Raw genomic sequence first — 27,774 nt, 5'->3', positions numbered from 1 at the left:
ATCACAAAATGAAAATTTATTAATTAAAATGTAACTTTGATTTTAAAATCACTATAAATATTTTGTCCGCCTCCGTAGTGTAATGGTCAGCACGCTCGGCTACCGTTCTGGAGGTCCCGGGTTCGATTCCCAAGGGGGGTAAAATAAATATAAGTAATTTTTTCACTGTAATATTTATTCAATACTACCATGGACTGGTACCTGAAGCGGAGGGCTGATCACCTTTCCTTCATGTGTAAAACGATCATGATAACACTGCGTTTATAAGACACAGTGCCCTATGCACCATTGGGGTGCGGATTAGGGTTTTAATATAATAATAATAAATATTTTGTTATAACATAATTATAATGTCTACCGGTTTCGAAGCTAACCGCTTCTTTATCAAGACTGATAACTATTACTATTAAATACTATTAATCAGTCTTGATAAAGAAGCGGTTAGCTTCGAAACCGGTAGACATTATAATTAAGTTATAATAAAATATTTATGGTGATTTTAAAACAAAGTTACATTTTAATTATAAAATGGAGAATCACAAAGTTAGTGCTCCTAATATAAATAATATGAAAATTCATGTTTAAAAAAATGTAATCCTTTTACGAACAATCGAAAAAAATACGTTTTTCAACATTTTTACTTGAGTATTTTCATACAAATTAAGTATAAAATATGATCCCTCAATATCAACATTACAGTCCCCGCAGGCTTGGCATTATTTAGAATAATTAGGAATGTATATATGTATAATAAAAAAGTACAAACAGTTATAACAAAATAAATAGTATAAATTGTTCTTGAATAACAACCATAGAACACAACATCTTTTATAAAAAATAAGTATCATTTGATGATTTTGTATTTTTTTAAATATAAATAAAGTAGGAACGAAAGTTGTGTGTCACATTTTACAATTCCTCCATCACGAATCTGGGCTGCTGGTCTTGCTGTCCGTTGTCATCTCCTTGCTGTTGCTGGCCTCCGTCAGGCATCCCTCCCCAGCCGTACGGGTCGGAGCCGTGGAGTTCCGCATGCTGACGCTGCTTCTCCGGGGTCCAGTCTCGATCTTCGTCGCTGGGCAGCATCCAATCGAAGCACAGCTTGAGGTGCCCGGCGCATATCTGTGATTCAAAAGTACGTTAACCTTTGGGAGAGCATAGGCGAACCTTATAATCCTAAATAAATCCCCAAGCAGTATTGATAAGATGTTGCTTTTACACTCGGAGGTCCTTTAAAGTTAACTTTTTTTTTAATACATCTTTTAGTGCCCTCTTCGCATAGTTGTCTGTAGCGTTAACACATTGTAGTAGGGTGTTTCGAACAATAGACTCTAGCCTATAGCGGACGTTTTTCGCGATTAGCGCAAAAATACATCGCTTTCTTAAAATTGACACAATTTCTAAACCAAATAATATTTTCATCAAAAATAAATTATAATCATAATTTTTAATTAAGTACTCCGTATTTCACAGTTTTAGAAGCATTGTAAACTCTACAAAATAGTCTTCCCCTCCGAGGTATCATTCCCTATACAATGCTAATATGTATATTCAAATAATAAAATACCAAACAGTAAACAAAACAGTGCGAGCGGTATGAAAAATAGTCCAATACGTGAAATGACTCAAACTAAACTGGAGATTGAGATCGCATAAAAACTCTAGATTTCTGGCGATGCCTTTACAAGCGACACACTAGCCAATCCGGACAAGGCATCTCAAATAATGTAAACAGACTGTCGCCTAGCACCCAGGTAGCAGATTACCCTTCAACACGTTTTATTTCACGTTGATAACAAACCCGTATATTGCCGTTTACCGCCGATAACCGACAGTTGACAAAAACGGCATTTGCCGTGTCCTGCAGTTGACCGACAGTCCGCGAAAAACGGCAAATGTGTCCTGACGACAATGTGTTAACATATTGGTAGTGTAATGGCAAACGGGTATAGCTGTCATTTTCTAAGTTTGTTCCACAAAATGTCTAAAATAGTGTATTCCATAATCTAGCAAAAGGATATAGCTGTAGTTGTAATACTTATTTAGTTTTATTAATATGTATATGTACATATGCCATCCAAACAAAATATTTAATTTCACAAGTTTGTTTTTGCTCTCCTGTAAAATTTGGTCTGAGACAGACATACCCCTTTGCCTTTACACTACCGATATATCATTTCAAAATTGTCCTTAATAGGGAAATAATTTTTTTTTAAATTATGTTCAATATTTTAAGATTCCTAAAATATTTTTAAAATTAGTTTTTTCTTTCTCTATCAGTCTGCCTCCGTTGTGTAATGTTTAGCGTGTTTAGCTACCAAGCTGGAGGTCCCGAGTTCGATTCCCAGGGGGGTGTGAAAATAAATATGAGCGATTTTACACTATAATATGTATTTAATATTACCCTGCACTAATCCCTGAAGCACAAGAGTGATCACCTTGCCTTCACGTAACTAACAATCAAGACAACACTGTGTTAATATGATGCAGTGCCCTATGCAACATTGGGTGCCGATAAGGGTTAGAAGATTAGTACTGCTTTAAAACCAACATAGTTATAATATTGTTTATTTATACTTTTTAAAGAATTATTGATTTATTTATTTATTTGAACTTTTTGTACAATATATGTGTACATTGGCGGGCTTATTGCTATAAAGCAATATCTTCCAACCAACCAAAAAAAACAGACTAGTGTGAACGATCTAGGCTTGTACCTTATGATGTCTGTTAGAAATTAGTGGGGAGATAATGCTTGAACAGGTTAAGACAAGAATAAGAAAAAAGAAACATAAGAGAGCATATTTACAAATTAAGAATTTAAACAGGGTAACATGAATAGAAAAACAAAATGACGATAGAGTAAGGAAGGCATGGGAAAAGGGAATCAGGTAGAAAGTTTAAGGAAGAGAGGAGACCATTATTTTTTTATTATAATACATAAGATATGCATATAAATAAGTAATGTTACAACCCATTTAGATAATTAATTATCAGTTTAAGCTTTGGAAGAGATAATATAATATTGACTACAGTTCAAATATTTTTAGTGTCTCTCTCACTATTAAAGACATGCAATTATGCTTTGTAAGACACAGATGTATTTTGTTTAATTACGGCGGCCGCCAAGAACAATATTATATCCTGTAACTACACAAAAGCATATTTTTTCTTCAGGATTATTTCCACAGATGTCAGTAGTATGAATAATAAGCTATGTTTTTAGTTTTTAAAAAAACATTAAAATTCAACACTGGTCTAGAGATATTGTTATTTTTAATTTCGATACTGCGGACTCAGACATGGATTAGACATTATCAAAGCTATTACAGACTACTTATTAACTGCAAATAATGAGTTGAGACTACATATTTCTCCATTTTTTAATCATCAATACTGCAACTTCTAAAACAACTTACTTTCTTGTCTTTTTTATTAGTTTTAACACATTAACTGCCAAAAGACTTTTTCTTCTTCTTTTTAACGGCTTTTCACCCATCTTGGGTGTTATAGCCAGCGTCGAGCTATTTTTTATTTACACTTTTTTTACATTTGACTTTCAAGTGTTAGTATTCCTGTTAGTGGGGTTAGTTTAATTAGTAATGTTCATAGTAATCCTGTTCCAAAATCTCATTCACAAATGAGATTTTGGAACAGGTAGATGATTTCGTTTATTTGGGTAGTATGTTTTCTAGGGATGGAAAGATTGATAAAGACATAGAAAGGAGAGTGAATGCTGGGAACAAAGTGAATGGTGCACTGAAATCAGTTATAGCAAATAAAAACCTATCAGCGGAAGCTAAACTGGCGGTGCACAACGGAGTCCTGGTTCCAACTCTAATGTATGGAAGTGAAACATGGAGTTGGCAAAAGAAGGATGAAAGTAGACTGAATGCAGTCAAAATGCGATTTCTCAGAAGAATGTGCGACAAAACGATGTATGATAGATGTGCGAATAGTGAAATAAGGAAGGAATGCAAAGCTGAGATAAGCATTATCGATAAAATTAAGAAAGGTGTGTTGAGATGGTTTGGACATGTAGAACGAATGAGTGAGGAAAGAACGGTAAAACAAATTTATGAGGCGAATGTTAGTGGGAAAAGAAGCAGAGGAAGACCGAGAAAAACATGGCACGATCAGGTATGCCAAATACTCGAAAGTGGTCAGGTTAGGAGTCGTAACAATCGGCGGGTATGCACGAGGAGATGCATGAACGTGGAAGAGGCGAAGAATGTTTGCAAGGACAGAGTGGTGTGGCGCTCTATTCTCTCTGCCTACCCCTGCGGAGAAGCGGCGTGATGGTTAGTTAGTTAGTAATGTTCATTTGTGTAGGAAGTTTTATGCACCTTTACAAATTTATACAATTAATTTTAAGATATTTACAAATTATTTTATTGACAAATTTGCTAGGGGAGGTTAATAAGGTTAAGATGTTGGTGGGAAATGGAATGTTTATGCTGGAGAGCTCTGAAAGGAAGCTCGGGTAGCCGTCATGCAACGGGCACTTCCTCTTCAAGACGACATTCACACATGGCAGTATCCCGGACATGTATTCTAAAGTCAGCTTTTCGCTGCCAACCATAAACCACCAAACATCGATTAGTCGTTTTTTCTACAGATCAATATCCAATGTGATATTGTTCAACATAGCGGTAGCTCTTCCTATAGGCATAACCATCGGCAGGTTGGTCCTGTGTATAGGAATGTGAAACAATCTATGCCGACGCTGTCTTAGGTAACTATCAGGAACATACAGACCAATGCTCTGGATAATTTCAGGATTATCGATCATACCGCGCAACAATCGATAAAAATGCGTTATCAAATACACATTCCTTCTAGTCTCTAAACTATTGTAGCCAAGCATACCCTAGAGAAACTGGGTCGGGTAGAGCCAAGGATAATAGCCGTACTCTCTCATGTAGAGATACCTCTTTTTAAATGCGTTCTGAAGGTAAGTTACAAAGAAATGTAGGTAAATAAAGTGTTAACATAATACTGCATAGCAACAAACCTACTAATATAAATGTATTCTTTTTTTATTAAATATTCTGCTTAATAAAATAACAAGAATTTATTTTATAATTTAATTCATTTGCTAGACATTTCTACTTTTGATAATCTTAAAATTAGTTGTGTTGTTCTCTCCAATAAAAAGACTAAGCTCTTGTGCTTGGAGAGGGACAGCACTAATTGTTTATTGTTTATGCTTGTGAGTGATATAATTTACTTTTATATCCAAAAGCTTTAATAAAATAATAAGACAATAGAAAAAAACTTACTTCATCCTTTCCATCAGGTAAAGTATCACCTTTCCTCTTGCTATACAGATCCACAATGAAATCTTCATTCTCTCCCATGAGGCCATCACACTGTAACACAAAACATACCCATATTACAATCATAAATTGGAAATACCTAAAAACAGGCATAAAATTTATAAATTTATAAACTTTATAAAGTAAAACAACATTGTTTTAACTACTTTTTATTGGTACACTTTTTTCAACCGGTTTCGACAAATATCAAAAATCGTCATTTTTCAGTTGCGCATGTTTTCGGAATGCCCAGAAAATATACTATATCCCAGAAAAATCATCATATTTTAAACTTAATATTTACCAGCTCTACAGGGCAAAAAGTGTTGTTTTTGCATTTTGAAGAAACGTTATTGTTTTATTATTTTTTTAAATATACTAAACATTTTTCAAATGGAGAAAAAACATTCAGGTTTTACCTAAAAAGATCAGTTGCACAGTAAAAAGTTCAATAAGTGGCTTGACATTTATTTTTATTACTTTTATTATATTTTTAAACATTAAAAACGATCTTCTGAAAAATCAAGTTTTTTGATATATGATGTTGTTGAAAGGAGTGAGCGATATGTTATACATGTTTTCGCTTTACGTCAATTTTCATAATAAATCAATATTGAATAAACTTTGTTTTTCCTTTGGTATACCTCAAAAATATCTTGATTTGGCAGATTAAACAGAAAAAGTTTGCGGAACACTGTTCTAATGTCATTAGATGTCGGGTGGGTAAAAACTGCGGTACTTACATAAAACTCCAAGCTCTTGTTGAGGTCCTCGTCAGTCACAAAGTCTGTCAGTGAGAACTCACTGTTCATCTTCCCGTCGACCATCATCTGCATGATGGCAAGCTTCTGGGTCGCCTTGTACTTGACACGCACGTAGTCACTCATCGACTTACCTGCAAGTATTATTACTAACTCTTACCACTCTGTAGGCTAGACATTCTGGCCCGCATGATTCTAGTAGGCAGCTAGCCGTGGGCCACAATGTCTGGCCCGGCGCAGGTATAACTTTAATCACTGATTTCTCTATCACCCAAGTATATTCTACCAAAAAATATTTCAGATAAATGCGGTTAATCGTCGCAACATATTGAATTAACCAACATCTCTTCAATAAAACTTTCCATTACTTAGATTTAATCTAGGAAAAATAGATTATCATTTTGGGTGATATGTGAGAATATTTGTCATGCGCTAATATTTTTGGGACAGTCAGTCGTTATCCTTCATTTACGACGGTTCTCCCAGGATACTCCCACTTTTTGTGACCATATTTTTTCATTTTTATTTATTGACTTGGCGTTTAATTTGTAGAACTCCATTTTAATTTATGTATTAATTTTAAATCAAACACAGATTTTTTTAGTCTACTAAGTTGTATTTTATTAACAAAAAACACATAAAAAATTATACTGTGACAATTGTTTCGCCTTGTTAGGGCATTATCAAACGAATGACATTCGTTTGATAATGCCCTAACAAGGCGAAACAATTGTCACAGTATAATTTTTTATGTGTTTTTTGTTAATAAAATACAACTTAGTAGACTCAAAAAATCTGTGTTTGATTTAAAATTAATACATAAACCATATTTTTTCGTTTTGTGGAGCTGTTCTCCAAGGATACTCCCACTTTTTGTGACCATATTTTTTCGTTTTGTGGATATATTATATTTCAAAATTTTGTGATATTAGTGTTAGTAGTTAAAATAACAGAAATTGCATTTTTTTTTGTTTATAATAAATATTTTATAGTTAATCCGCCACGGAAAACGATGAAAGTTACACTTTCAAGTTCAGTTATAAAAACGAATGGTCATACGAATTGCCAGACAGAGTATCCCAAAATTAGGGAACCAAAATATTTATTTTAATGGTAGAAAAACGTCGCATTTTTTTGATCAGAGTAGCTGATCAGTTATGAGAAATAATGGTCAGAGTGGAAAAGGTTAAGATTTCTTTCCCATTGCCAGTTAACCCTAAGGCCACGACCAACTACGATACCAGTGAAAAAAAAATTGCTCCTACTCTATGACCAACTGTAAATGTAGTTAAAAACATTCGCCGTGCTTATCTCCATATATTTCCTTAATTTGACGGTAAAAATTTAAATGAAAAAGGATGATTCTTTAGAGTCAAGCGTTTACTACAACATTATTTTAAAATATGCTCCTTTTTACAAACGGAATTATTTTTAAATTACTTTTCTGTGACAAATATCCAACCATAAAGTCAGATTATGCTACGGCCATTTACGGCACTTTTATTCATTTTTGGCATTTTTTTGTTGCTAAAGAAATAACGCGCAAAGCCTTTATTAGAGGCTTGTCTGCAGGTAGGATAGTAAAGATAGGGAAGGTAAATGTGAAAAATACATCACAAAAACCCAGACCAATTGAAAATAAATCTTTCTTAAGGCCCAGATCTCAAGCGTTCAAATCAGAATGTGCAGAGCCCCGCTCAGCGCTCGTCCTGTCCTTACGCTCGATTTTTGAAATAATTAATATTCAATGCTTTTTTGTTTTTTAGAATATATAAATTTTTTTTAAATCCTTTTTTTTTTTGGGTTAAGGGATCTTGCATTCCTTATGTCACTGCGACCATATTGGGTCTATTGTGACCTCCCTCTGTATTACAGCTCACTGCCAAGACCTACATGAGTCATGTAACTCACGACCTGTCTTGGTGGTAGGAGCTTCACCTTCTTTTTAAATGATTACTTTTCAATAACTCTTTTTTTTTCAAAATCATATAATTATTTCGAAGAAAAATTTATTTTTTCGATGCCCAAACGATGTTTTAACAAAAAATAATTTACATAAAATGTTGACTGGATTTAGAGAAAATAATGTCGCGATTTAACAAATATTTGGCCTTAAATTTATTTTGCGCTTGGCGCGAATCGAACTCGCGACGCCAGTTTCGCAGTCGAGCGTCTAGCCAACTGCGCCACAACGCATGTCTAATGTTACATTATTTCTCAGGGTATGTATTAAAAATGATATTATAAATATGAATCACGACTTACAAATAGTATCCAGCATTTCTGAAAGGTGAACCTGGGATTTGGAGAGAGGCACTTTGTTCTGGTGAATGTTCCCCGTCTCATCCAGCCTGTAGTTGCCAACCTAGAAATTAATAATCAATTATCATTACAATATTTTGAGAATTTCTACATTTTTGTATACAAACACTGGACTGAATTCTCCAAGTGATTGTTACAAATTTATTATAATTACAGTCAAACCTCGATATAAGAGAACTCGACATAAGAGAAACCTCTTTAACCTTTCCCTTCCGGTGCTAAAATAAAATGGGCGTCCCGGTGTTGAAAAAATTTGCAATTTTAAATTGGAAATATACGGACATTCATAGCTAATCCCCTTAATTTACCCATCCCTTTATTTTGCCTTTGTTTCATATTTTATTTTGACCTCTAACCTCCGTCGGCAACAAATTAAAAATGTTCAGAACGATATATTGCAGTGTTGGACTCCCATATTTATTGTTAATTCTAGGGACTATCAAACCTTCGTTGTGTGTAAATCGTGTATCATGGTTGTGTACTAGAAGATTCAATTATTATTTACTATACACATCCACTATAATTTTTTAGATATACTTGTACATAAAAGGCAAGGAGAAATTTCTAAAGCAACTAGTAAATATTATTTAAAATAAAAACAGATGGAAGAGAGACCTCTTTATAAGAGAGAAATGTCCCAGTATCTTGGGTTCTCTTAGATTGAGGTTCAATTGTGGAACAAAAAGTATTCAAAACGGGATATTTTGACAAATATGGAAAAATAGACAATATGGAAGATGTAAAGTATTTTTATCGATTCGGCGTTTAATTTGTAGAACTCCATTTTAATTTATGTATTAATTTTTAAATCAAACAACTTTTTGAGTCTACTAAGTTGTATTTTAATTACAAAAACACATAAATTTCACAATCGTTTCAGTTTCAGTCATTTACAAATGCCATAACTAGGCGAAACAATTGTCACAATTTTTATTTTTTATGTGTTTTTGGTAATAAAATACAACTTAGTAGATTCAAAAAATCTGTGTTTGATTTAAAATTAATACATAGATGTAAAGTATGTTTAGAAAGATAGAGTAGTGTGGCGTTCTGTTCTCTCTGCCTACCTCGGAGAATCAGCATGAAGGTTGGTTAATATAAAGGTACAGATACACATGCTGCTAATTAAGCATGCTTCAGACGAGCATGCTCCGTAGCTGTATACATTGGCTTGAAATAAGCATGCTTATTAAATACAAACCTATTCAGACGCGCTCATAGCACGCTCCATCTACCCGCGCTGCAGGTAGCATGCTCGAAAATCAACGACTGTCAATTTTTGAGCAAGCTTAAAGAATTAGTAAGTATCTACTAAGTAGCAATTGCTCAATGATAGCATGCTTTTGTGCTAATAATGAGCACCTATACCTTCAGCTATTTGCATCATCTAAAAAAACAAACCAATATTCACTGCAACATTTTGAGTGTGTCCAAATACTTGTTCACAAAATCTGGATTATCTCCAATTACAGGATTTATTTTCATATTATTTTTTGACATTTCATCAAAGATGAAGAAGAATATGGAAGTCTGAACCAATTTAGAAACCTTGTTCTTAAATCACCAGAACTTCACTAGAGACATCTATTGGTGAGATGTAAAGAAGCTTTTTACTAAGCAGAAACTCTTATATTAGTATGTGAGGTCCGAATCCTAGATTATAATCACACACATGAGAAACGCCAGAAAATACCATTTTCATTTTTATTATTTAAGCCTTTAATTTGACCAGACAATTTATTTAATATATTTAATAATTGAATTGGTTCATATATACAGAACTTCCAAGAATTTGAGTAGTGTGGTTGTCAATAATGGGTAGAATTGGTGAATGTTACACGTGTGTAAAGTGATCACTTAAACCAGCCTATGACGGTCGTCAGCCCCGTAAATGCCCAGACTTCCATATTCTTCTTCATCTTTGATGAAATGTCAAAAAAATAATATGACAATCACTGTGTATTACTTACTTCAACTGTTTTCTTTGGGTCTATATTTGAAATGCTTTTTTCCAATTCATCTACTGCAGCACGACAGACTGTAAAAATGAACAACAATCGTAAAATAGACAGTGTATAAGTGGTCTTTGATTGTAAAACATAACTTAAATGGGGAGAAAGGGTGTCTATTAAAACCAAAAGTCTGTTAAATAAAAATGGGATGGAAACATTGATAAAAACATAGAAAGAAGAGTGAATGCTGGGGACAGATGAATGGTGCACTAAAATCAGTTTAAGCAAATAAAAATCTATCAGCGAAAGCTAAACTGGCAGTACACAACGGAGTTCTGGTTCCAACCCTTATGTACGGAAACGAAACATGGAGTTGGCAAAAGAAGGATGAAAGCAGACTGAATGCAGTCGAAATGCGATCCCTCAGACGAATGTGTGGCAGAAAGATGTTTGATAGATGTTCGAATGATGATATAAGGAAGGAATGCAAGGCTGAGATAAGCATTATCGATAAAATTAAGAAAGGTGTGTTGAGATGGTTTGGACATGTGGAACGTATGAGTGAGGAAAGAACGGTTAAACAAATTTGTGAGGCACATGTAGTTGGAAAAATAAAGAAGCGGAGGAAGACCGAAGAAAACTTGGCATAATCAGGTTTGTCAAATACTTGAAAGCGGCCGGGTCAGGAGTCGTAATAATCGTCGGGTATGTATGAGAAGATGCATGAATGTAGAAGAGGCAAAGAATGTTTGCGAAGACAGTGTGGTGTGGCGTCCGATTCTCTCCGCCTACCCCCGCGGGGAAGCGGTGTGATGGTTAGTTAGTCAGTTGATTGAAATAAATCTAAAATCTAAGAAAGAATACAAGGCTGAGGTAAGCGTTATCAATAAAATTAAGAAAGGTGTGTTGAGATGGCTTGGACATGTAAGAAACAACGGAAAAACAAATTAATGAGTCGAATGTAGTTGGTAATCCAAGGTTATGGTTTTTGAAAGAGAAGAATGCAGATCTGAATGTGAAATATTGGTAAACGGAGAGATTTTGGAACAGGTAGATGATTTCGTGTATTTGGGTAGTATGTTTTCTAGGGATGGAAAGATTGATAAAGACATAGAAAGGAGAGTGAATGCTGGGAACAAAGTGAATGGTGCACTGAAATCAGTTATAGCAAATAAAAACCTATCAGCGGAAGCTAAACTGGCAGTGCACAATGGAGTGCTGGTTCCAACTCTAATGTATGGAAGTGAAACAAGGAGTTGTCAAACGAAGGATGAAAGTAGACTGAAAGCAGTCGAAATGCGATCTCTCAGAAGAATGTGCGACAAAACGATGTATGATAGATGTGCGAATAGTGAAATAAGGAAGGAATGCAAAGCTGAGATAAGCATTATCGATAAAATTAAGAAAGGTGTGTTGAGATGGTTTGGACATGTAGAACGAATGAGTGAGGAAAGAACGGTAAAACAAATTTATGAGGCGAATGTTGGTGGGAAAAGAAGCAGAGGAAGACCCAGAAAAACATGGCAAGATCAGGTATGCCAAATACTTGAAAGATGCATGAACGTGGAAGAGGCGAAGAATGTTTGCAAGGACAGAGTGGTGTGGCGCTCTATTCTCTCTGCCTACCCCTGCGGGGAAGCGGCGTGATGGTTAGTTAGTTAGTTAGTTATGTAGTTGGAAATTTGAGCAAAAGAAGGCCGAGGAAAACTTGACATAATAGAGTATTTCAAATAATTGAAAGCGGTCAGATGAGGAGTCGAAACGATCGGCGGGTATGTATGAGGAGATGCATGAATGTGAAAGAGGCGAAGAATATTTACAAGACAGAGTTGTGTGGCATTCTATTCTCTCTACCTACCTATGTGTATTATTATTAGTTAGTAAAAATCAAAATCATATAAAACGTCAATCATAATTAGATTACCTTACATTACATTATTAAATCGTTCAAATTATGACATTAATAAAACATAAATGGGTAATAAAATATAAATAATTAAATTATGAATTATTTGTGGATGTGGCAAAAAATCTTCACAGGTGGTCCAGGTAAATTTTGACAGATAAAATTTCAAATCCATTTAAATAATTCAACACGATGGTTCATCATTCTCAATTAGTTAAATCACACCCATTTTATTTATAATTTGAAGGTTATACTGCGTTTAAAGCGAATTGTAATAAATAAAATTAAAGAAAACTCACCCAGACACATTAAATTCGCCGGGTCTATTTTGGCAGAACTGTGCACAGAAAAAAGCGCCAGTATTAAAAAACACGAAATTATTGACTTCATTTTAATTTTATTATGAATTATTCCAAGTTTATACTTTAACTAAAAAGATATCTATTAACGATTTGATTCAGTTCCCATTTAAAATAAAATACGTGTGTTTTTATCTCAAACGTCAAAATATACACGATTTCGATTTTGATTGGTCGATTTTAGACCAATCACAGTTGAAATTATATTTAAAAAAGAGACATCTATGAAAAAGTTTTGATGATATATTTTATAAAAAAATAATGGAGAAGAATTTTTAAATTGTATGGACTTCAAAAGTAGAGATTGTGACGTCATACGCAAAATAGGACTAGTTTTGAATTAATGATAGAATGATAGATAACAGACCATATGTTATTTAGTGATTTTTTTTCTTCTTCTAACTAACTAACTAACCATCACGCCGCTTCTCCGCAGGGGTAAGCAGAGAGAATAGAACGCCACACCACTCTGTCTTTGCATACATTCTTCGCCTCTTCCACGTTCATGCATCTCCTCATACATACCCTGATCGTTCCAAGTTTCTTCTTCTTCTAAATCTTATCTTAATTTCATTTTGTCGTCCTTTTTTCCTTTCCTATTTCCACTTATATCCTTTTTATCGTTACAATGCATTTTGATTGTTAGAACCAAAATCTGGAGGCTTATAAAAAACTTTTTCTGTATAAAATGGCGCACAGGGCACTACATAAAACATTACGTGCGATTGATGCGGTGTTAACTTAATCATTAATCTCATGAAGGCAAGATGTCCCACATAATATTTAAATCAATATTACAGGGTAACGATTCGTTATATTTATTTCAACGAACCAGGAAATCGATTCTGGAACCTCATGCAAGGGAGCAAACATATCAACTACCACACAATACTTCTGTGGAAAAAGATACTTAATTTACTTGAAAATAAAAATAAAATTGTTTTTATGAATTTCATTAAATATTGTTTAAACTTTGTTATTTATATTGTACGCAGAAAAATATTTCTTATCGTTAAAATAGTTTATTTTAGTGTTCCGTCGTCTCTGACTACCCCTCCGGAATAACTTGACAGTAATAGTAATCGAACAGATCTTTTCTCTTGCGATTTTGAGAACTTAAAAAAAAATATGATTCATTTGTTAATATTTTAGGGCTCGGCGTTTTTTTCGACATATTTTTCAACCACAAAGTATTGTTAATTTATTTTCCTACTCTTTCCTCATTCGCTGTTCCAAATGCCCAAATAATCAATATAATGCCTAAATAACAAATAATCAATACACACCATTCTCAAACTTGTCAATATTGTCCCTTATTTTTTTCGTAGTTTTTCAAAATGTAAAAACCATTTTAGTTACAAAGAAGTACAAGTTTATTGGTATTTTTCGGTGTCCATCAAAATGCAACATCCTCTTGGCGAACTATTCTCTTGTTCTACTATATCCTGCATTGAAATAGGTACGTACGCCTTATATCGTCATGTATACATTTCCGAAAAAGGTTGATAATTTAGATATTTATATTCATGTCACATTCTTCGATCATGGTGAAAAGCGAAGACAAAAGGAATTCGAATAAATCTGCCAGTTTCATTTCAAATACATACATCCTAGAACATATATAAACACACCTACGTTTTTCTGATACATAACATTTATGAACACCCTTGAAATTTATATCATCGTGCATATATGAACATGAATTGTTTCCGCTCTCTAGAAGCGGAACATTGGACGAATCCACTATTTGAATGAATTTTCAAAAATACTCTTCAAAATGGCTAATATTTTTTTTATATTAGGAATTTGTATATCAAATTTGATAAAAATGTCTCAATAACATTTTTATGTGTTTATTTATTTTTTCTGCTGTTTTTCATAGAATGGAATGGAAGCTGCCAACAAATGTTATTAAAAATAGACTCGCCCGACGTATCTCCGTTCGGCCGCGCTCGTCAGTTCTTGTTCGGTCACCCGCTGAGTTCGGACGTGTCGAGCGTAAAATGTGTTTTCTCTTGATACAACATTTTAGAATTTCAAACAACCTGATTAATTCAATATTTGTCGCAGATTTTGAAGAAACTGTGTGATCCTAGTGTAATTTAAGCCCGGCAGACACTTTTTGCATCGTTTCGAAGGTAAGAATCCGCTTATTGACAGATTGCATTTTTTGCAGTCTGTTTGCTATGTCACATTTAACTCGTTTTTTTCATCACAAATAGTTGAAATAATATCTCAATCACACTCCAAAAACATCTTTGAGTAACTGATTCTTTTAAATTTCCTTTTTTTTCTTTGTCGCTCACATACGTAATCTCCCCCCGAGTTCGTGAAGTTGCTGCGATGCCCTATTTTGAGCCTTAAAATTCATACGATTGTTATATTTTGATAAAATTAGATAAACAAATGTTAGTTAATTGAGTATTTTGGTTAAAAATGTCGCTTTTGGTGCGACGTTGCTCTTACGGCGGTGTGGTCGAATTGGGAATCAACGTCTTGCCAACGCGTGTCGTATTATGTTCATACGTTTGTAGATACTCAATACTAAAAAATAACTCCATTCAAGATTGCCGTGGATATTTAAATAAAATAATGCTGTGAAAGTTTTCGTGTATTAAAAATTCAAAAATATTTTCCGCTTTATTTTTTTTTAGAGCGGGGCATCTCCAATATGTTGTAGTTTGTATTTGTACATTTGTGTATTCGTTCTTTTTGTAGGATTATAGTGACATTTGGAAGTTTTAAATGCACCTGATTTGTAGAATGATTACATTTATTAGCGGTAACATTAGGTGGAAGCTTTGTTTATCCGTTCGAAAGTGTCCGACAATGGTCCGTACAGTTAGCCTACGATACGGCCGTTTTTGTTTTCTAGTTTGTTCGCCGGATCGCCCGAAGCGCCGTGTCGCTAAGGCCCAGAATCGTCCGCTTTGCGCAATGCCTCTTGTTTGCCTATCGATTTGGCCCCTCCGCCAATGGGAGCTCGGCTCTTGCTTTTGCGCTGTTGCCGCGTGATTTTTGAATAACCAACGGGTCGGTAGTAAAAAGGTCGTTCTTTCGAGCTAGCGGACTACTGACACTATCTACGTACTCGTTCCTTATAGAATCCGTTGACGACTTCTAAAGAACCGGGTAAAGATCCTCAAATCTAAAAAGCATTATATTAAATTAAGTTATTTTTTATTATATAAATTTAAGTAACGGAATAGTACACTCGCAGTTTTGCGCCTCCTTAGTGAAGTGGTCAGTGCGTTTATTTGCAATAAATGTAAGAGTTTTCGCCCATTTCGTATCACCTGAAGCGCGGGACAGATCACCTAGTCTTCATGGCGCTGATCAAGTTTACAGCACTACATTGAATAGTTGTAGTGCCCTATGTACTATTAGATGCGATGGGTCTCGGACGCATACTTTCATGGGAGTTTTAGTGATCATTAACCAGTTTTGTCACGCACGACATCCTTTGGTCGATTTCGAAAATTTAATAATACCTGTGTAATGATGTCGTAATTTCAATATCTCTTTATCTTTACAAGGCAAGGTAGTAATAATTAAAACCCTTTTGTTTTGGGAACGAATCCGGTGTCCCGCGAGGCGGCAAAGTCATAGAACGCGCAGCGATCGAGGAACGGGTACTTTACTTTATTCGAAAGTAACTAGATCGGAAATGAACGAGTCTCCCGGCGACTCTGCGTTTGTCCAATTTTCTACCAGCGCTCGTCTTGTCGGCCGGATCCCGCCTTGTTGATACGGCGCGCGGTGAAAGCAATCGGCGGCCGCCCCCTGGAAGAATGGAAATGTCTACATTTCGTGTGCCGGTGGTTCGCGGTGCCGCCGCCTCGGAGAGCGCGAGATGCTCTCTTTATTCTTGACACCCATCGCGGAGAAATGCTCGTCATGACCTATTTCCGTCCGGCATCGGTCTTCCCACGTTTGACGAATATTTTTTTGGCCGCCGCCTTAATATATGACAAACAAAAATACGATCCTACATAACGGGCGCCCCGAGATCCGCCAATTTATGCAATTTCCGACCATAACAAACCCCGCTACGTACGTACTGCACGCTACACATCTATAGCTGTTGGTAACAAACGCGAATATCCGATCGAATACGTAAACCAAATGTCAAACGTAAAAACTAGTTTGCGGCGTGAAATATCATTAAATTGTATTAAAGAATATATCAGTCGTTTAATAATAAGAAAGAATGTTATATTATCTCTTGCATATTACATAAATACACTCTCCTTAGAACACTTATCTGGAGTTGTCAAAAAAAATCAAAGATATTTGTGATGGAAAAAAATCGCCCCTATATTGCCTGTTCGGGTTACTTATCGAACATACTTTTTTTTTATAGATTATAGTGGTTTTTCGGCTAGGCTAAAAATATAAAGGAAATTGACAGTTGTCTATTGTTCTATCCAATGACAGTATAGCCATATTTTTCTACATTACCGTTCATTAGTTATTATATTTTAAATTGAGGTTAGGAATCCAATAGGATGCTAACTTAGTATTGATTGAGATGGTCTTTATTTTGTACATCTTTCATATTACATTAGGAAGGTTAAGGGTTCATTTATCAATGAAATATGTAGAATCAAAATTATTCTTCAGTTTTAAATTCCCGATTCGGATAATAATATTCCTTGCATCCCATTTTCGAGTATTTTTCGAAACGTTTTTTTGTAGCAACTTTTTGCAGTTCATTATTTTAATCCAAATTAGTCTAGTTCACCTTATTTTGTAGAACTTGCATATTACATTAGGAAGTTGGAGTTCAATAATCAATTAAAATCTAAATTATTCTTCAATTACCCAATTCGTATAATAAAATATCTTACATCCCATTTTCAAGTATTTTCGAGAGGTTTTTTTTTTGTAAAAACTTTTTGTAGTACATTACTTTATTGCAAATTAGCCTCGTTTACACTGGGCGGGCGATGCGCGTATTTGCGGACACACCTCTTTAATTTTTTGACAGCCGCCGAGAGTCCGCATTTTGTCCCGCCTCGAAAATAATAATAATAATGCTAGTTTGCAAATAAATATATCTCTATATTTCACGCAGACTTCTAGTTTTTTTGCTACTTAATTGTTTCCCGACGAGGAACTTAAAATATGCCGAAATAAAAGATAAATTATGTATGAATGCTTGTGTAGTTTTTTTGTTGTTGTTTTGGCAACAGTTGCTGTTCCTGACAATTCGAAGTTTTTTTAAATGGTTGGTTGTAGGTAATTTTGAAACAAGAGATCATAACAGACATTTTTGTGGGCTATTTAATTTGGATCGAACTTTGATACAATATAAAATACACACCTAACATGTTTACGGTCAATTTATACTTAGTATGTATGTTTTTATTTTGTAGTGAAATTAATCGATTTAAAATTGAATACTAACCCGTTCTAGTCCTCCAAAAATCCAGGTAGACAGTCTCACATTCCAATGGGCAAAAATTCATTTGTCTTCTCATCCACGTACTCTTGTAATAGATACGAGTAAAAAAATGTGAGTTTGCGTTTTAACTTAATAATATTAATGATCAAAAAAGTGTCGAATGACATTCGACATGGGACCTACGAGAAAAAATCGATGTCGAAAGAGATTCGACATTGGGCCTGTAATGGTTGACAAAATTCCAAAATAATAAATGTAGGTACACAATTCGATTGTCAAAATGACGATTTGTACGGAGCAACCCTAATCTCAATATTAAAAAAACTATTACTGAAATTAGGGATGTTCGTTTTGAATCGTCATTTTTAATATTAAAAAAAAATATCTTTACGAAGTGTATATTTTATTTTATAACACGATTCACGAGACACTGGATTGTTACGGCGTTATCATTAATATATGACGATATCTCTGCTCATTTGGCTTGAATCGTGCAGTTTGTATTTTATTTACGATTCTCCGAGAACAAGGATCCAACATTCGTTTTAAATTTATTGCAGCAGGTTATTACGGCATATTTGGCAACAATGCGTCGGGTCTTATAAAACATTAAAATGGTGTATTCCAGGATAATTTTATTTGTTATCCTGGACCGTCTGGCGCCTAAAGCGCGAGGTTGATCATCTCACCTTTGTCTCGACTACCTTAAATGACCACAGCAATACTATCATTGCAGTGCCTTATTCATTACTGTTTGAGAGTGTGATTAAATTTCAGTGACAGCTTTTAAATAAGAAGTTCTACACAAATATACATTTTTGGATTTTGTTGATACAGATTTAAAATCCCCGTCTCTATACTACATATGAAATCGAAAGATAATGAAATTATTTAAACATTTTTAATAATTAATGGCAAGATATATCGCCTTCTCATTTAATACTACCATCACGCCATTTCTCTACAGGGTTAGGCAGAAGGGATGGAACCCATCACTCTTTGGTCCTGACATACACTCCTAGCTTCAACATCATCCTACACCTAGTAATACATGCTCTCTAATTGCGTAGATTTTTGACTTACAATCTGAAAACAATGTTTAAAAAATATCGATATTTTCGTCATGTTTCAATTATTTCAGATTATTCGATTCTATTCAGACTAGAGACTAAAGAGATGTATGTTTTTTTGTTGTTGTTTTATTTTTAAATAAACATCCTCAAATCAAAATTGATTTTCATATCAAATTCGAGATCTGTTCTCTCTAGTATGCTGAAAGCATTTTAATCTAAAAGCAATTCTTAATATGTATCTCTGTTTTTCTTTTCGATTGAATTTGTTTTTCTTTTTAAATATTTTTAAAATATCATAAATGAAAATATTTCTGTCATTTTAATTGTTGATTTAATTTATTTGCATTCAACGTCAAATTGTAGGACCCTTTTGAATTAAATGTGTTTTAAATTGAAATTCTGATTCATGTTTTGAGATGCATCGATAATTTCGTAAAATAATTTAAAAAATACTATTCATTCTTTTCATGCAATCCTTGAAATTCATAGACCGTTTTTTTAGCTTTAAAAATCGTTTTTTTTTATTCTCTTATAATTTATTTTGGAGAGGATGAGGTATCACAGATTTGGCACAAACTGATATGTATTTTTTTGTTAGGTAAACAAACAATTAAATAATTTTAACCGTCCGTACTGACTGCCAAATGTCACACGTGTAGATAGGACTTTAATTACTCTTTTTTTGTTATGTTGTACGGTCGCTGTTATAGATGTTGTACATTTTTATTGCAATAGATCTTTAATCCGACCACTTATATTTTAAATTTGAAATCGCACTGTGACTTTGTGCGGGCTAGCTTCGTTTTCGTGAGTGTTTACGATTCCAACTATCCAGGTGTTATTATATCACGTGACCTCTGTGTACACAATGTATTCCGCTGATAAGACATATAATAATATAGGCTGTCTCGCTCGAAGAGCTGTTTTTCATTTTGCGATAAGGCGACGAAAACAACTGTGTATAGCGAGCATATCGTCGTCTCGTCTGAAAATAATGACTGAATAATTCATGAGAAAAAGTCGAGATCCGTTTTTCGTGCTTATTCTCCAGTGATACTGTGCCGCGTAGCAACCGGAGCCTGACGAGCCCGATTCCGATCTTATAAACACGCGGGATTATTTCCGCCGTGTAAAAAGGGTTCTCGCCCGTCTATTCCGGTCCGGCCCGTTCGATAGCGTTTGAATCCTTATCACTTTCCCGCCCTCCGTGGGCGCTCTGTCGGATCGCGGGCGATCTTGCAACGTCGCGTGCGAGGAAAAATGTCGAGATTCGGCCGCGAGTTGTGTACGCGGTCTGCCTCGTGCGGCGTTGCCACGTCGGGCGAGTCCGTATGTCTGGCTCGGGCGCTCAGTGGCCCGAGCGTAGCGAGCGCGGCCGTTTGCGCGGCGAGACTGTGCTAGCAGCAGCCAAGATGGCCGCCGCGTTGTCGTCGTTCGATCGTACGCCCGCACCATGTCCGTGTTGCGACCGCCCCGCGGAGCCCGGCGGCTGTGCCACAGTGCCCAAAATGCCCGATCCTGCGGGGACAGGGCGCAGTCTTCGCCAAGGCCCGCCAGGGACCCCGAGACAATGTCGGCTCGGCCGCCATTTGCCTGCCGCCGTGGTATTTATGGAAAGCCACGCTCGGCACGGACTGGCGTAAGCATGACTCTTTACACTTTCCAGGAGGGCGGGTTCGCGGCGGGGTGCGGGCAAATCGGACATCACTTATCTATTAGAAACAAACTTTGACTACCGATCTCGCATTCCTGCAAAAAAATAATCACTAATCAATTTGACCTTCGAATCGATGCCCTCGCCCTGTCCGCCGCCATGTTGGAAATATATATCGTGTACGTCTGTATACATGCATAACGGTCTATCACGATAACAGATTCTTCTGCGGTGTTATCGCGTATATTGGTGCAATTGCGCAATATTACGCAAACGTCAACCTCGTCCGATCCTTCTCATCCTATATTCCTAGCGACTTGACAGCGCACCGCACACCGGCAGGAGAAGGCCTATATTTATCGTATCTTCGCTCTCCCGCCGCTCAATTGATTCAAGGTCCCTTTGTTCCGCGTACAGAGGCGCGTGATTGGTCGGCCGGTTCACGTGACGCGCCGCGGAACGACCAATCGGCGCGCCGTAATTTAAATGTCGAGCGGAGACCCCGTTTCAATTAATAATAACCATAAGATAGAATAGGTGCCGCATATTTTTGTTTGAATCACAACGCACCATTGACTTCGATTAGCTGTGTACCTACACCTACCTTTGGTCAATTTCACGATTTATTATTTTTTGCTCGTCTAAAACTTGATAAAAAAAACTTGTTGACATGTTTTGTCGTGTGCTTTCAAGGTACTATTACTAACTTTGAATTGCGTCGCACATAATTGAAGTTAAGCCAAAACTTCTAAAAGCGTTTTCACTTTTCGATTATATACAAGTTCGATAATATACAAGTTATTATATTATCAGTAATACGAAAGAAAATAGCATAGCAAGTCTACGAAAGTAATATATGTAGTTATTATATTTAGATATCTGAATAACTAACCATCACGCCGCCTCCTCGCAGGGGTAGGCAGGGAGAATAGAACGCCATACCATCCTGTCTTTGCAAACATTCCTCGCCTCTTCCACATTCAGCATCTCCTCATACATTCCCGCCGATTATTCCTTATAGGTATACGATATAGTGTAATTTGTTAATTTTTATGAATTTAATTTGCAAAATATGGCTGTGGACTTTGTCGAATGAAAATGCCCGTTAAAAAATACACGATTTGAAGAGTATTTGAACCACCATTTCAGAAAGAAAAAAAATCTTGATCAACGCGGTTAGCAGGTTTTACAGCTGCGAGTATTTTTGCCTATAATTTTCACTCATTAATTACATGAAATTATAGTAACTTTAAACATAAAGAGTAAATCCACTCACGAGTAGGCATATGCTATAAAACTTGAAAGTTGAAGCCTGAGTAGGGTCATGATAAGCGGTGTTGCATAAGCCGTAGCTTGTTATCAGAGTCACTTGAACGTTAGGTAATTCAAAAAAAAATTACAACTTTTGGCGGGAGTCAAATGTCAAAAAAATTGTCCGCCATATTTGTAATTTAGGGATGTCCCATATGACGTAATGTTGATAGAGATGGGAGGATGTCTACTTTCTACTAAGTTTAGCTCCTCGGATATTGATGCGAGAGAATCGTTTGCAATAGAATATTTTTCAATAATAATTAATGATTTAATTGAAAATGCTGTAGAACCACTTGTACTAACTGCGTTACTTGCAATACTTAATGGCATTGTAAATTATGTTGGATTCATATCATAATGGACGATATATGTATATATCGTTAACCTCACGGGAGTCAAGAAGAGGTGTAATGATATTTAGATTCATTACTGGTTATATAAAAAAGAAGTCAGATAACATTTTGTAGAAATCTCGTATCTCGTTATGTTTGTTACTTGCCAGCAACTTGAAAAAATACTTTTTTCATTGGTAGGCACTTAAAAATGTTACAACGTCTCTACACTACATTTCACTTGTAAAAAAAATAAGTGTGTCTAAATGGTTCACAAATTTGGATTATCCCCAATGTGTCGGGTTGTGGTCCCGTAGTTAGTGTCGCGGACTTTTGAGTCAGAGTTTCTCGGTTCGATCCCACTCTACCACAATTTGATACCTATTTCTAATATTGAGCCGCTTAGGCTCACAGAAATAGTATGAAATTGTAATATTTGTGTTAGTAATAAAAACACAAATATTTATTTAAAAAAATAATAATTTAGGAGTTGTTTATGTATGTGAATATAATCCAGGATTCAAACTTCACATACACAAATGAAAGCGTTTCTGCTTGATAAAAGCTTCCCCCATCCCACTGTAGATGTTTCTGGTTTGATCAACATATCTAGAAGTTTCAAGAATTTGAGTAGTGAGATAGATATATGTACGAGTTTCAAAAACTTGAGTAGTGGGGTTGTCAATCATGGGTAGAATTGGTACACGTGTGTAAAGTCATCACTTGAACCAGCTTATGACGGTCGTAAGCCACGTAAATGCCCAGACTTCCATATTCTTCCTAATCTGTGTTGAGATGTCAAAAATAATGTAAAAAAATATATTTTGGTTTATTTTTCTTCTATCATTTTATTTTCATTCTCTTTCTCGTATCTGGACCCAGTAACCAAATTTGAATGAAGAATCCAAAACAAAAAATGGATAAAAAATAAGGGCTTTGATTTATATCATGAGTTTTGCGCTAGCGGCAGTACCTCTTGGGCTTCCGACCAGAGTGGACCTATGCTTGTTCCGTGAGCGTTGCCAAATGTTTTTTTGTTTTTAAATGTTTTCAGCAAATAAATCTAAATTATTATAATTTTTTACTTTATTTTTCATTTATAATTAATTAAGGGCTTAATTAAGCTTCGTCCGCATTTTTCCGATTTAAAATCGCTATTTTTTTTATTGTGTAGTTACTACCCAACACCGAGACGGCGTTTTTATTTTATCATAGGAAGGGAAAGGTTTATTTAGCTACTGTGTATGTACCATTATGTTTTAGGATTTACACCCATTGGTGTAATCCGATATGTGCTTAACCTATTAAACGGAATGTTTATCGCGAATGAAATACCACGATCAGGTCAACCATCAAATAATTTTCTATTCAATTATTTTAATCTTTCATATTTATCTCAAAACCAGTAGTGAAGCGAAAACAGACATGATCCTAACCGGGCATTAGTTATGAAAACCATTATTTGATACTTAAACATACCTTTGTATGCCAAATACTTGGAAGCGGTCAGGTTAGGAGTCGAAACAATCGGCTGGTATGTATGAGGAGATACATGAACGTGGAAGAGACGAAGAATGTTTGTAAAGACAGAGTGGTGTGGCGTTCTATTCTGTCTGCCTACCCCTGCGGGGAAATGGCGTGATGGTCAATTAAGTTAAGTTAAACATACCTAATGACTTAACCGAAGGTATTTTATAATGTAAATGTTTATGTAAAGAAATAAAACATCACATAGCTTATATGTTAGTGTTATCTACTACTATTACCGCCACGCCGTTTCCCCGCAGGGGTAGGCAGAGAGGATGGAATACCACACTTTTCTGTCCTGGCGTACACTCCTAGATTCCTTCGCATACATACATCTAGTCATACATGCCCTCCGATTACGCAGACTTTTGACTCCACCAGATTATAGGTCCTGATTGACCTCATCGTTTTTTTTTAAATATATAGTCAAATTATTCATTCTATCTGCAACATTTAAATCTTTCAGTTCTCTCATGCAATTATCTAAGTATAGGTTATACAGCCACGACGACATTACACATCCCTGTTTAACACCTTAGAGATGCTAAACCAGGATGAAAATGAACCACTTCCCTAATGCATGCAGTTCTATCCTCTTACAAGGCTGCGATGCCTTGGATAAGCTTACTGCTTGCTCCATACTCACTTGACCAGATAATATTATTGAAAACATTTTTGAGTGTGTCCAAATCCAGATTTTTTTACATCTTTTATATTATGATGAGAATGCCGTTGAATAGTAAGTCAATATCTAATTGCTCAATCAAAAGCAACAGTTTGAAATAAATAAACCGAAGAAGAAAACAGTATTTGTGAGTTTTTATTTGGGTCAGATTTAATTTGCTTTTAAATTTAATGTATAAGAATTATGCGGCTATTTCTCTTAAACGATATATTTATTTACAACATTTTGAGTGTGTCCGGATACTTTTTCACAAATATGGGTTTTATTTTTAAATTTTGACATCTTAACATAGATGAAGAAGTATATTAAAGTGTGGGTATTTACAGGGTATTCATAGGCTGGTTAAGTGTTTATTTTACACGCGTGTAACATTCACCGTTCTACTCATGATTGACAACCCTACTACTCAAATTTTTGGAACTCATCACCAATATCATGACGCTTCATCATTGAGCTCACAGCAGCTATCTATGGTTGGAAGAATTGTACTCACTTATATTTGTAATCCGCCTCCGTAGTGTAATGGTCAGCACGCTCGGCTACCGTTCTGGAGGTCCCGGGTTCGATTCCCAAGGGGGGTAAAATAAATACAAGTGATTTTTTTCACTGTTAATATTTATTCAATACTACCCTGGACTGGTACCTGAAGCGGAGGGCTGATCACCTTTCCTTCATGTGTAAACGATCAAGATAACACTGCGTTTATGATGCAGTGCCCTATGCACCATTGGGTGCGGATAAGGGTTTTATTATTATTTATTATTTGTATTTGTAATAATGAGCCGCTTAGGCTCACACAAATAGTATGCAATTGAAATATTTGTGTAAATAATAAAAACACAAATATTACCTTTTTCAATCAAATACAAAATTACCCATCCTGTCGCAACAACAAATTTTCTGTAGCAAACCCTTAGTTCTTTTTTAATTTTTTTTTTAATTTGTGACCTCACCCTTGGAGGGTAAAACCATGTATAATATATTATATACATATTGGAAAAATTTAAAATATGGAGGAAAAAAAAAACATAAAAAAGCTTATATGTTAGTCAAGCAGTATTTTCTTATATTATTTTACTACCATATGTCTTTGATGTCATTAAAATTTTAGCTATCATTTAATTTTTATTTTTGTGTACATTATTTCCTGTATTGTTTTCGTTTAATAAAATTTGTAGAATGAATTTAATGTTTATTATTTTATTTCACACCAGTTCCTCAAAATGTGTAGTTAAAAAATAAAAATAAATTAATCTAAGCTGCATTCTCATTTTTCTTTCTTCAATCCGGTAAATGGTCGAAGGCAGAATACCTTGCCGGTGTGAATTTTTATAGACGCGTATGATTGTATTATAATACTCCGTAAGATTTAATTACGGAGTATAAGTATGATTATACTCCGTAATTAAATACATTGATTTACCAGTTATAAGTTTAAGTAAAAATTGAAAATGATGTTTTCTTACGTTCCTCTAGTATGTATGTGAATATAATCCAAGATTTGGAGCTCACATACAAATGAAAGAGTTTCTGCTTATTAAAAGAAGATCACTTTACACGCGTGTAACATTCACCAATTCAACCCATGATTGACAACCACATTGCTCAAATTATTGGAACTTCTAGATATATCGATATGAGAAATACATCATAAACCACACCCCCAGAGCAATCGAAAATTAATATTATATTTCTTGAATTCTGGCGAATTTGGCGGGAATCGAATTTTCGAAGCCAATTTGACACTTTGAGATAGTCGTCAACACTACACCACATCACCTGTCAAAGTTCATAATATATACGCTTATAAATATACACTTCGATTATTCAGACGTCTGACTAGTTCCAGGTCTTCGACGATTTTCCCTGCAGTCACTTAAATGTTTTATCGTTCTTTGGATGCCCTGGGCGGGCGAATAAACGTTTAAGAAAAATGTTTACAAAACAGTACAAAGTTCGGCCACAACGTACTTCACATCGATTTTTGCAATATTGCTTTATCTAAAAAGTTATCGAGATAATATTTGCGTATACAATAATATTAACAAAACACCGACTAAATGACATGGCATCGTTATTATGTCTGGGGTTATCAAAACAAAGTACCTACGTAATATTTTCTGCCGGGATGCCGATAGCGATAGGGTAGCGGAGTACGCCCACCCCTAAAGTGTTCCCTTCTCTATTGCGCAGGTTGCTTAGTATTTTTGGTACTCTTCACACGTACCACCTGATAAATATAAAGTTCATGTGAAAACAGTCAGCCGTTCGATGCTCTGTCTCTATCTACACGGAACTAATTGATTATACGTGCTATCGTACGTATTTCGCACGCGGTTCGATTCGCGAGCTACGCCCCACATTCCGTCTCTTTCCCGCTCGTTGTAAAGCCATTACTTTACAGCTGTACTAGTCTGGCGCTGGAATAGATTAACGCACGTCGCGGTTCTCCGTCTCCCTCTTTTGTGCTAAGATGCGCGCCATTCGCTAGAGAAGTTTGTGTATTCCTCTGTCTGATTGTTACCGCGTTGGCCTTTCTTCTATAAAAAGTGTTGCGTCGCCCGCCGCTTGTTTGCGGCGAAAATTGCTACGCGTCGGTCGTATTGTTTGTGGACGTCTTCAATAATAAATCATAAAGAAGTGTTTTCGTCTCTGAACTAACTTAACGTGATGTAACATGTTATAAAAGAAAACCTCTATTTTCCATTGGTTTTATCGCGATAATCAGTGGCTGTTGGGTTTATTGTGCTTTAATCGTTATATAAAAAAATATTAGTGACAGTGTTTGTGCGCCGAAATTTTAGCGGGAGATAAAATGGTGGACACCGCTCAGTCAAGGTAAACGAAAAAAACTGACGATACGCGATATTAGGCCTCGTATTGTAGCATTACGTATCTAAAATAAGTTTCATTACACGATGTTTAAAATACGACGCTCGTAGCTAGCGTATTTATTTTCTGTTCGGGTTGAATTTGGGCGGCAGGCCATTATTTCAAAGATGGCGAAGTCTGTTTGTGTATATAACAAGTGCCGGAGGTGGGGAAGGATACGTTTTGAAGGTTACTTCATAATGCGACGGTTTATCTGCGTGCAGCACGTATTGCGTCGTTTTGGGGTCCGATTTTACCGTTTTGAGGCCGTTCCTCTTATTAAGGTCATGTTT

At 35.4% G+C, this 27,774-nt stretch overlaps 2 protein-coding genes across 12 annotated transcripts in view; one reads left to right on the top strand and one right to left on the bottom strand.

Moving 5' to 3' along the window:
- Positions 1-855: 855 nt before the first annotated feature.
- sel (canopy family protein seele) lies at positions 856-12,780 on the bottom strand. The gene is made up of 6 exons (XM_088257087.1): positions 12,559-12,780; positions 10,372-10,439; positions 8,345-8,444; positions 6,062-6,213; positions 5,283-5,372; positions 856-1,122 (listed from the first exon to the last, which is right to left on the bottom strand). Exons 1-6 carry the CDS (start codon positions 12,647-12,649, stop codon positions 910-912), a joined length of 714 nt encoding a protein of 237 aa, XP_088113213.1. The 5' UTR covers positions 12,650-12,780; the 3' UTR covers positions 856-909.
- A 1,580-nt stretch (positions 12,781-14,360) lies between these two features.
- Sin3A (SIN3 transcription regulator family member A) overlaps positions 14,361-27,774 on the top strand; it is a 66,955-nt gene continuing 53,541 nt past the window's right edge. For 4 of the 11 annotated variants that reach the window (XM_088257086.1, XM_088257083.1, XM_088257081.1 and 1 more), the window contains exon 1: positions 27,181-27,448. The gene's annotated coding sequence lies outside the window, so the exon portion shown is untranslated. Of the gene's footprint in view, positions 14,757-20,447; positions 20,738-27,180; positions 27,449-27,774 lie in introns of those variants that run through there. The other 7 variants (XM_088257082.1, XM_088257078.1, XM_088257075.1 and 4 more) reach the window with 4 other exon arrangements.

The sequence above is a fragment of the Brachycentrus maculatus genome, unplaced genomic scaffold, assembly GCF_059751285.1.
Source record: "Brachycentrus maculatus isolate JH-2025_06_01 unplaced genomic scaffold, ASM5975128v1 h1tg000070l, whole genome shotgun sequence".
Classification (NCBI taxonomy): domain Eukaryota; kingdom Metazoa; phylum Arthropoda; class Insecta; order Trichoptera; family Brachycentridae; genus Brachycentrus; species Brachycentrus maculatus.
The sequence above is the reverse complement of the archived record's forward strand: the minus strand, read 5'-3'. Positions and strand labels throughout refer to the sequence as shown.